The sequence below is a fragment of the Sarcophilus harrisii genome, chromosome 6, assembly GCF_902635505.1.
Source record: "Sarcophilus harrisii chromosome 6, mSarHar1.11, whole genome shotgun sequence".
Lineage (NCBI taxonomy): Eukaryota > Metazoa > Chordata > Mammalia > Dasyuromorphia > Dasyuridae > Sarcophilus > Sarcophilus harrisii.
The window spans coordinates 206,301,020-206,313,060 of record NC_045431.1 but is presented as its reverse complement, the minus strand read 5'-3'; the positions used below and the strand labels follow the sequence as shown (position 1 = coordinate 206,313,060).

At 34.4% G+C, this 12,041-nt stretch overlaps 1 protein-coding gene across 1 annotated transcript; it reads left to right on the top strand.

Annotated features, from left to right (window-relative positions):
• Positions 1 to 520: 520 nt before the first annotated feature.
• Positions 521 to 10,444, top strand: LOC116420069. Its single transcript, XM_031943561.1, has 5 exons — positions 521 to 643; positions 1,907 to 1,964; positions 2,574 to 2,801; positions 6,754 to 6,993; positions 10,296 to 10,444. The coding sequence occupies exons 1-5, from the start codon at positions 521 to 523 to the stop codon at positions 10,442 to 10,444; spliced, it is 798 nt and encodes a 265-aa protein (XP_031799421.1).
• Positions 10,445 to 12,041: the final 1,597 nt, after the last annotated feature.

The following is a 12,041-nucleotide window of genomic DNA, read 5'->3' as shown; positions in this document are numbered from 1 at the left end:
AAATGATAAAGTTTTGAGATATGGTGGTTTGGATGAAAACTGAGGAGGCACCAATTTTCCTTCTATAAAATTTCCCCAAAAAGTATTTGTTGATTCAATTTTTCCCCTTCCCATCTTCACACTCCCAGTGAGGTAATTATGAAGAAACAAAAGAGAGCAATCTAGTAGCTAATCAATCAATCAATCAAGAGCTTTGTTTTCAAAACAAGCTGGTCTATGAGATCAGAATAACAAAAGTGAGGCAGTCATTATTACCTTCAAGATTTTTTTATTCTGCTAAAGGAACAAAATGTCTAAACTGTCCTATACTTTTATTCTAAATTCCTACATCTTTTGTTCTGTATTTATACACCCATACATACTTGTAAATAGGCTTTGGGCATGGTGGTTTAGCCATGGGACTGAGGACCTTTATCCAGTCTAAGGAATAATATTTCAAGCATTCATTCAAGGATGAGTGTGTTAAGCTTGGTGTTAATAACCTTTAATTAGGAACTTGAAAGAATATATTCATTTATTGATGAGTTTGTTGATTGACCTTTCAGAAAAATATAAGAGGCTTCCTCACCCTTCAGGGCCAAATCATATGGAACTAGGCCTTGGGCTTGCTGGTTTGAATATGGAGTCCACTTTTCACTCTCAGGTAAGTGAGCAATAGGAAGAGAGTTATTTGTGGCATTGTTCAGAAGGCAGATATGAAAACAAATTAACCTTTCAACTTATGGGAAAGTGAAGGGCAACAGAACCTACTTGTTTGGGGGAATTTAGTAGAATTTGGCTGAAGCACCAATTATATAGTGCAGAAATAAGAGGAAAAGAAGAAAAGGGACCAAGTATTTATTAAATACTTATAACATTCTGAGCACGGTGCTATGTGCTGTTAAAAAGATATATATCATCTCATTTGATTTTTACAACTACCTTCTTTAAGTATAATTATTGTGATCCCCATTTTATAGTTGAAGAAACTGAGGCAGATAGAGATTAAATGACTTTCCTCAGGCACACGGAGTCTGAGGTGAATCTGAATTTAGGATTTTGTAAGACATGTTGGCTCAGACGAGCAGTAAGACTATGTATGATGCAGCAAATGGTTGAAGTTGCCCAAAGGCCAATTTGGTTTGATGACCAGAAAACCTTTTTTATAATTAGAGTTGTTAAGTGCAATAAGCTGCCTTTGAAAGTATTAGATTTCCAATTCTTGAAAAGCTTGAACAAAGACTTGTACAGTCTTCTCAGTTACTTTACAGTAGAGCTTCCTTTTGAGTATTTGTTACATAAAATGAGCACTTAGGCTCTTTCAAACTCTAAAATTGTGCTATCTAGTATAATAATTGCCCATCAAAATGAGGCAAAAGAGATTACTGAACAGGATGAAAGATTAGAACAAACTGAAGTTGAAGTTCTTTCCAATTCACAAGTAATACAAGGCAAGTAAAGAGATTTGAGCTGCTTGATGGCAACGGAACTGCTGATCTTAAGCAAGGTTGAAATCAATTTATGTGTAGTCACTTGTTTTGCAAAGGTCAAAGTAAAGCTCATCTATCATGTAGAAACATCTTTCCCACCACAAAAGATTGTGAGCAGGGTGGACACTTGAGGTGCCATCGACCTGTCTATGATCAACCCCGGTTCAGAACTGTATCTTCAGTAACCACAAAGATCTTTGTGAAGTAGGTGGTGGAAGACATCTCTTTTGTGGCAGAAAAGATGTAGTCTAGAAGCCAAGAAAACTGCACCTCCTCCTCCACTGGAATTAGAATTCTGGATTTCTATATTCCATTGACCAACTTTTAATTTTGATGCATGAAAATCAGAGGAAAAGTATTCTAGGAAATGATAGGGTGAGAGAGAAAGATAATGTGTAATTCTTAAAATAGTAAATAAGATATGCTTATTTTTCTAGGAACCATCAAGGGATAAAGAGATACAAAACTTAGGTCAGGAAAACTCCAAAAATATAGGTAAGATTGTGCCCAACTGACAGCTTTTTAAAAAATATATTTCTTTATCTTCATTTCTACTTCCATAATATTTTCCTTATTTTGCTCTTTTCTTAACACATATGTACACATAGAGAGTGAGAGTGAGTGAGTGAGTGAGTGAGTGAGAAAGTGAGTGAGAGTGGATGGAAAAGGGAGTGAGAGTAAAAGAGAGGGTTGGAAAAGAAAAGAGGGTGGGAAAGAGTGAGAGAGAGAATGAGTGTGAGAAAGTAGATGGGAAAGAAGGAAAGTGAGAAAATGAGAGAGTAGATGAGAAAGAATGAGAGTGAGAATGGGTGAGAGTGAGAGTAGATGAGAAAGAATGAGAGTGGGTGAGAAAGAATGAGAATGAGACTGAGAGTGAAAGAATAAAAGTGAGAGAAAAATGAGAATGAGAGTGAAAGTGTGAGTAGGAAAGAGAGTGAGAGTGGGTGGGAAAGGGAGTAAGAGTAAAAGAGAAGGTGGGAAAAGAAAAGAAGAAAGAGTGATGGGGAGAGGGAGATATCTCTCCTGGGAAACAAAAAAGTATTCTCAGTTGCACAGTACCCCATACAAATTAGTCTTAAGCAAGTCTCTATTTCATCACTTCAGATTGTGCAGAAAAAAACATCAGAGACAAAGATGTGCAGAAGACATGTCCCAGTAAGACTGGTGGAAGGATCCAGAATGAAGAACAGAAATCCAGTCCTCTTAAAGATAAGGAAAAAGGGAGAGCATTGCAGTCCACCAGTCATACCCCAAATACATTTGATGTTTTAGATACTCTCCTGGACAAACTAAGTGAGGAAAATAATGAACCAAGTCACAACCAAGAGACTGGTAAGTCTTGATCCAAGGTGTTTTATTTTTCATTTATTGGAAAGGATAAATTTTGGTGATTTTCCATAATCTTTTTTTCTCTTCAATTTGTTAACAATATGTACATATGGGTGTGTGAAAAGTTTCTTATAGGGAATGATAACTATCCCAAGATGTAGAAGTAACCTGCTTTTCTACTTTTGAATTGAATTGAAAAGAAAACCATAGATTCATACTTCTGATAATGGCAAGGATCTTGGATTACCCTTAATCAGAATCCCTCATTAGATTGGAGGCAGATTGAAGGAGGGAACAGTCAGAAGGAAAACTTTTTTGAGGAAGGACTGGATGAAAGGAGAGAAAAATAGAATAAACGGAAGGAAATACATTTAGCAATAGTAATTATGAAAAGAATTTTGAAGTTTCTCTGAAGGTTTCATTTCTCAAACATATAGGAAACAGTCAACTTTTATAAGATCCTGTTCCCCAATCAATAAATAATTAAAAGCTATGAAAATTCATATGAACTAATCAAGTGATTTATAACCATATAAAAATATATTAATTATTGACTGGAGAAATGCAAATCAAAACAATTCTGAGATATGGCCTCATACTTATTAGATTGGTTAATAGGCCAGAAAAGGCAAATGAGAAACATTGAGGAGATTTAAGAAAAATAAGACCTTACTGCATTATTGATGGAATTGTGGACCAATTCAACCATTCTATAGAGCAATATAAGATCTATGGCCATGCATATCCTTCGATCTAGTAACACCATTACTAGATATCTATAAAAAAAAATTTTAAAAAGAAAAAGAAAAGGATTTATATATGCAAAAATATTTATAGCAGCTTTTTTCTGGTGGTAAAGAAGTGGAAATTAAGTGGATCCCTATCAACTGGAGAATGGCCAAAGAAATTGTGCTATGTGGTTGTGATGGAATACCATTATGCTCTCAAGAAAACCAGGAAAGACTTATACCAGATAATACAAAGTGAAATATACTAAATATACTAAGTACAAAGTAACAACAGTATTCTAAATGATCAGCTGTGAATGACTTGGCTATTCTCAGTAATATAATGATTCAAGACCACTCTAAAGGACTCATGTTTTTTTTAATTTTTATAACTTTTAATTGACAGAATCCATGCCAGGGTAATTTTTTTACAACATTATCCCTTGCACTCACTTCAGTTCTGATTTTTCCTCCCACCCTACAGCCCCTCCCTAGATGGCAAGCAGTCCTATATATGTTGAATATGTCGTAGTATATCCTAGATACAATGTATGTGTGCAGAACCAAAGTTTTCTTGTTGCACAGGAAGAATTGGATTCAGAAGGTAAAATAACCTGGAAGAAAACAAAAATGCAAACAGTTTACATTCATTTCCCAGTGTTTTTCTTTGGGTGTAGCTGCTTCTGTCCATCATTGATCAATTGAAACTGAATTAGGTCTCTTTGTCAAAGAAATCCACTTCCATCAGAATACATTCTCATACAGTATTGTTGTTGAAGTATATAATGATCTCCTGGTTCTGCTCATTTCACTTAGCATCAGTTCATGTAAGTCTTTCCAAGCCTCTCTGTATTCCTCCTGCTGGTCATTTCTTACAGAACAATAACGTTCCATAACATTCAGATACCACAATTTACCCAACCATTCTCCAATTGATGGGCATCCACTCAGTTTCCAGCTTCTAGCCACTACAAACAGGGCTGCCACAAACATTTTGGCACATACTGGTCCCTTTCCCTTCTCTAAACGACTTATGTTGAAAAATACAATCTATACCCAGAGAAAGAATTGTGTCTGCATACAGATTGAAGTATACTTGTTTTTCTTGAGGTTTTGGGGTTTTAGGGAAGTCTATGTTTTCTTTCACAACATGAATCTTTATGAAGATGTTTAAAAAAACTGGGAGGAAGGAAGGGAATAGGAAAGAGCAAAGAGGGAGACAGGAAGAAAGTTTAAAGTTCCTACACAATGAAAAAAGAAACTTGATGGGAAAAAAAGAAAAATCAACTTGTGACATTTGTCTAAGGTCACAAAATTAGTAAATATCAGGACCAGAATTTGGATCCATATATTCGAATTCTAGAGTCAAGGCTCTTTCTGTTGTGTTCCACATTGTTCTTTAAAGATTGATTTTGTCTTGAAATTGAGGAGAGAAGAGGGGAGGAGAACGATGGGGAGGAGAGATGATGATGAAGACAACATGCAAACATGATATATTTTCAAGTTACATTAAGTTAAATTGGAAGTCATCAACAGTAATAGGAATTGGGAAAATACTGTTGCAGAAGGAAGGTTTTGAGTTGTCTTAAAGGAAGCCAGGAAGTGGAGACAAGAAAGTAGAAAATCCCAAACATTAGAAACAGATAGTAAAAAAAAAAAAGCATAGAATCAGGAAATGAAGAGTTGTTTGAGAAAAAAGCAAAAAGAGTAGTATTTGGAGGGCATTGAAATGTAAGAAAGGTAGAAACTTTTCAGGTTGTGAAGAACTTTTAAAGCCAAATAAAGGAGTATATGTTGGACCCTGATGGTAGTGGGGATCTGTGGAGTTAAAGGAACGACATAGTAAAACCTAAGCCTTAAAAAATCACTTTAACTGGTGACTGGAGGATGAACTGGAGTTGGTATTCTGAGAATAATCAGGAAATTACTGCAACATTACAAGCATGAAGTGATGAGGGCCTGTACCAGAAGAGAGAATGTGAAATAGATAAAAGATGTGGCAAACAATAAAACTTGGCAACATTTTGAATAGGAGTAAGATTGATTTGTCTAGGATGACATCTAAGTTGTGAAGAAGTATCAAAGAAACATGCAAACAAGTTTTTAAGTGACAATATCGTGAATTGAGAACACTTCCTCAGTTTTGATCATAGAGGAAGTTGGAAAAGTTATGGTTATGAAAAAAGTTAAGAAAAAGTTATAGTTATAATGAAAACAATTTTGAAAAATGTATATAAACTTCTAAGAATAATACCTTGAAATAACTAATAATGAGGGTATATAAATTCTTGCATGTGTTGTTAAATATTAGTAATGTACACAAAATTCAGTTGAGTTACCAAAGGTCTTACTCAAGGTTCCTTTTGGTGTTCAGGCCGTGGTAGTGGCCAAATTCTGCCTTAATTCCAAGACTGATTTCAGGATTATTTCTGGGATTCTGAAATTTTATTCATATTATTTCAAATTTTGTTCTTGAGTCATAGAAATAATTCTTTGATCTTAAATCTGGATTTTTCATCATTGTGAATTTGAGTCCTTATAAAATTGAGAAGGATGAAGATATTTTTTTTCCCTTCCCGAAAATTCATAATCTTTGACTTAACCAGAAGTTGTCCAGAAATGAACAAGCTGTAAGAGTGTTTTATCAAATTCCCAGAATTTGCCACCAGGAAGAAAAGGTTTTACTTACTTACTCTTCAATTATGGCAAAAAAAAAAAAAAAAAAAAAGTCTTCATTCATGAGCAATTTCATTTTAAGATAAAAAAGGAAAGAAAAAATAAAAATAAATAAATTGAAGATAGTGTCTACTAAAAATGAGTGTGATTGTTTTATAATTGGCATTTTCTCTTCCCTCTTAAAATGGATCTAAAAGCAATTCCAAAAAAGGACTTTCGTACAAGGTTTTGCACAAAGTTTAAGACTATAAAATTAGAAATTAATGCTACTCCCAGGCTATTTCTTTGGAAAAAAAGTAATTCTGTAGAAATTCCTATTCTATGAGAACATTCCTAAAGAATATGACTTCCAAGATTTTGATGCCAAAGTCTCGAAAAAGATCAATGAGATTCTGGTGTCCTTTCTCTTAACTTGCTCTTTCATGAAATATGTTTCTCTCCTTTTGGACAGCCTCATTTTCTAGACTGCAAAGGGCAAAATGTTGTGAAGAGTAGGTATGTCACCCTTTCCTAGTAGAATTTCATGCTTGCCATTTCTCTTTCCTCATTAGGATTAGTGATTTCTGATTCCCAAGTCCAAGGTGCTCAAGAAAAGTACACGAAGAAGAAAGCTTATAGCAATAATACTTCTAGGAAGAGTAAGTTCAAGAAGGAGAATTTAAGTCAACCTAAGAATCAAGAACATAGTGAATTTCAGATTACCAATGACCTCCCGGATCCAATAACCACTCAGCATTACCCCCTGACTACATTTCCAGGAGCAAACAAACAGGATCAGAATGAGGTAACAGGTGAGTCTTTGTCCAGATCTTTTTTGAAGAAGAAGAAATGAATTATATTTTATTTTTTCTTTGCCCTCATTTGAGAAAAATATGAAATAAGGCTGAGATATGCATTGTTCATATCAAATAGAAGAGATCTGCTTTATTTTGCTTTCAGATATCTCAAAAGAAAAAAATCTTCCCTTTTATGGACACTGATTTTCTTTTGAAAAAAGCTCAGTCATTGGAACCTTACTAGAAAAAGAGGGGTAAAAATGATTGAATATAATGTTTCTATTGAAAAAATTAAATATTAATAGAATAATTCAGTTTTGGTACTTTATAGCACATAAAGTTCGAAGAAAGGAATTCCTGCTTGATGTAAGATAATTTTTTAAAAATGAACAAAGTTCAGAAGGCTTTTTTGAAATATTTATATCATATGAAAAATACATTTTTGCATGAATTTCTATAAAGGTCTAATTAATTTTCATTAACACACTACTCAAACTGATCGCTAAAGCTCTTACCTAAGTACTCTGTAAAAATTTCCAGGCAATAGTAGCATCAAAATTTTATCTTCCAGTTCAAAACTAATGCTTCATAAAAATCTCTGGGTTTCCCCATTTTTCTCACTCTTATTTTTCCAAATCTTTCCTTGGCATCACAGAAGAGATGCTCAGGAATTAAACTTACACAGTTTTTTGAAGTCTGAACACAAGAAAGGCTTTCCCCAAAATGAGGGGAAGTACTAATACGTGACCTTCTTGCCCAGGAAATTCAAGATCTCTTCTATCATCCCTAGATACCCATCATCCATTGATGCCCATGAAGAAAAAACAGAAAATTGGTGGAAATGATCTTGCTAATTTTCAACAAATCTATGGCCCAGAAGAAAGCAAGTCAAAACAGCATGGAGTTCCTGCATCCAGTTTGACTGACTATAAAAGTACAGAGAAGCTTCAATCAAATGTGCCAAGTAATTTCTCACAGAATTATGTTTCTAGCTTTCTTTTTTCTCTTAAAGGATCTATTGTTCATTCTTCCACTTACCCTGCAATCCAAACTTATGCTAAATAGTTTTAAGAAGAAACTTTCTTCCTAGGCTTACCCATGTTTTGATGTCATATTATATTTGCTTTTGTTTCTCTCTATTCTATTTATCCTAGATAAAAGTAGAAATCCATTCACATGCTACTGATTTATAATTCCTATCAAACTTGTATTTCTCATTTCTAGCCCACTGCACTCAAGTAGGGACATGTAATTCGCTTAGTTAATTAATCAGAACTTAATATTTTGCTGATTTGCTTTTCATCCATAGCACATATAAATCTATCTCACCCAAACAGTCAGATAGAAAACCTGCCATTTCCAGAAACCGATCCGTCCAACGAGCAAGAAAAAGAGCCAAAAGTGAAAAAGAGGAAAAAAAAGAATGAGGTAAGATTGAACAAAATTCCATTGTATTTTGGGTCCACTCAATCCAAAATAATCATGAAATTATGAAACAAGGTAGACAAGGATTCTTGGATTATCTGTTTCAGTAAAAGATACAAGTAATTTTCCTAGCTTGGTTTGCCTGTATTTTCTGGCAAATCATCACATGTGCCCACTTTTTCCTACTTAAAAATACTGTGAAGTAAATAGTAACAAATCCTAATTTTCCTTTGTTTCCAAATATTCCCTCAAACATTCCATAATATACCTTGAAGATTAATCATTTTCCCACTGTGATGGCATGCTATATTATTATTGTATTGAAGGCTAGAAAACTTCGCAAAAAGAAGAAGGAAGAGGCTCTTCAAATGACCCTGCAATGCCTCTTACAAATAGTTCAAATTATGGTAAGTACATTTCCTCAATCACTCACCTTCTACTAGAAATGTTTCATCTTAGGGAAAACAAATCAAGCAAGCACTTCAGTGTGAACATCTATGATAGTTTGGCATGGTGACTGATGCATTGAGCTACAAATTATTGCCAAAAACATACTTATTTTTGATCCAGAAAGTTACTCTTTTCCCTTTTTTTCCCCTTACAATATGCCTTCCTACTCAATTATATCACAATCTCAAGATACAGTTAAATTTATCTGTGACAGCCAAAAAGACCAACTACTGTGGTTCTCTCAGATGTATTCAGATGAGAGATTATCCTGGAGATATGGTCTCATGCTAACTATAAGGCAAATAAGCATCAATACTATTTGATTTAGCTTGAGAAATGATAGCAATATGAGAAGGGAATCTAATTTTCCATCCCTTACCTATTTAAAAATTTCACTATGCTATGTGCTAGTAATAAAAGTCTAGTTTCTTTGCTCATCAGAATTTCTAGGGTAATGATTAACCAAGAGAGAACTAGATTTAGGAATGGGACATTTGACTTTACTCATAGATTTTAACTATGCCTTTGTGATACTCTTTTAGCTCTACATTCCCAGACCTGGAATGAGTATTCTATATTCCCAGATCTGAAGAGGTCATAAAACAACTATTATTCTGTTACAGATTTTTGCCATCTATAGAGTTAGATTTTTTAATATGTTTCAACAATGATGAGGAATGTAAGAATAAATAATTGAGATACAGACAGAAAGCATGGCTGATAAATCTTTCCTTCATATTAGCATGTAATTTAACTTTTACCTCATTCAATCCACCCTCCAAATTTTTAAGGCATGCTTTATAGTTGTATTCTCTATGTTACAAGTCACTCAAGACTTTTCCAAATATAGGCAGTTTGGCCAAGTACCAAAGTACCAAGTACCAAAAAGGTACTTGGCAGATAGCCAGAGAGGGCACTCATTATACCTATTTAGAAAATCATCCTATTTTTTAATATTCCAGTGCTTATGAAATATTTGCTTACAACGTTTCCAAAATTTTCCCTTAAATTTATGCCTGTTGCTCCTACTTCCATTTCTTGGATAAAGCAAACCAAATCCAATACATGTTCTGTAAAATACTTTCAAATATCTGATACTATGTTTCACTCCCCTACATTTTTTCTTCTCCAGCCTTAACATCTTTCTATTTCCATAAAGAGATCCTTATATTGCATGCTCTGCACATTCTGCATCCTTTTCACCATCATTGTCACCCTCATTTAACTCCGGGACAATTTATCAATATTCTTTTTAATATGTAGTTGTCAAAATTGAACATTGAGATCCATATGTATAGCTAACCATAAAAAAGGACAAATTCTTTGCAATTTCCCATTTTCTATCCCTCTCACTATTCTCACTAAGCAGAACATGGTACAATATGAATATTTTCTTTTGTTGTAAAATGACAGAAATTTACTCCCTCTTTTCCTCCCCACAGGAAAAAAATGTAGACTGTTGGATAAGAAGTCTAAGAAAATCCAAGCATTGAGACAAAAGTGGCGACTTGCAACTTTTTCCTACACTTTGCCTTACCATATCCTCCATGAATCACCTAAAAAGTCTATAGATTATTTGCCGATGTGGTGATTTAAGTTTGAGCAAAGTCCACCCGGAAAAAAAAAAAAAAATCATGAGCCCGCAGACTTTCTCAAAGTAAAGTTTTTAAATATATCAAATAAAATAGAAAAGATTACAGAGATATCTAATTATATTGAAATAGTTATCAAAAATGTTTTTAATTCATGGACTCAAGATTAAGAAACCTTGATTTAAAAGCAAGAACTAAGTTCAAGTCTTCAGTTTCTATATCTGTAAAATTACATATATATATATATATATATATATATATATATATATCCCTGTTTAATTGTAGCCTTCTTAGAGAAAAAGGTGGGGGGGGGAATAAAAAGTGCACAGCAGAAAATAAAAGAAGATCTAGAAGGAAGCAAAGAAAAGCTGGATAACTTGGAAAACAATGTATAATATTTATTATATATATTTTCTTGAAATAGAAATTTATTGTTTTATATTCAATCCTTTCTTAAGTTCTACTGTATAGATAGCAATGAATAAAAATTTTATGGAAAAAAATGCTAGCCACTATTAGATTCTTCAGCAAGTTTTAAGCTTTTTGCTGCCAGAAGATCTTGCCTTGATTGTTGATGACTGCTAACTGATCAAGGCAGTGATTCCTTGCAGCTTGGGGTGACTGATAATTTCTTGATTATTTATTACCAAGAGAACTGTACTCATTTTTCTGAGGAAGAGACTTTATCATCACACATGTCTAGAATTCCCTCAGTCATGTGTCAAGAATTCACAAGCTTAGGTGATCTTCCAGTCAAGGGGCAAAAAGCTTTATTATGATACCATATGATAGGCAAAGTTCCTAATGAATTCACAACTAACAAGGTAAAGGGGAGACCTTTCATAGGAGAAGGATAACCTCAAGGGTTGCCATCTAGTATACACCAAGCAACATCGGCGAACCTTCTGATCTAAGGGACTTTCCTGATATTTATAAGACAAGAGTTATCTTCTCCCTAGGAAGGTTGGTTGGAATCAACAAGTAATTGCTGGGGCCCCAGACTTTGAAACTGGGCAGGACCCAAACTTCCTTTACCTGGCTGAGTGGGTAACAGCATCCCCCCTACAATCACCTACCCATGCAGAAACTAACAAAGGCCCTACTGGGGCTCACTTCACTTAGACTGCATAAATCCTCACACTAAATGTGAAAAATCAGTCAAATTTCAGTTTAGCTCTTTTAGATTTTCCCTTCCAGAGTAGGAGCAATTGTAGAAATAGGGAGATGTTAAGTAGAATTTCAGGGCCTCTTACCTGCTTAGGAATGGCCACGTTCTATACAAAATTTGTACCCCACTGTGGGGTCCCAATTGGTGAAAGCCATACTCTTGTGGTGAAAGTCATTTCAAGGTGAGTGAAAGGTATTGCAAGGACTCTTTGCCTAGTAAATAATCTTAGGCATGGGGGTGAGAACTTACTCAAAATGACCAGAACTTGGCTTTGCAGAGTCCCTATTGAGTTAAATTCCACAAAAAGGACATAGTAATGAGGTACAAGACATAACAAGAACACCATAATGAGGACCTCACCTTCAATGTGTCCACCACATTAGGTGTATAGGCACTCATCCAACCATGCTGGTGTAATACCAGAACCC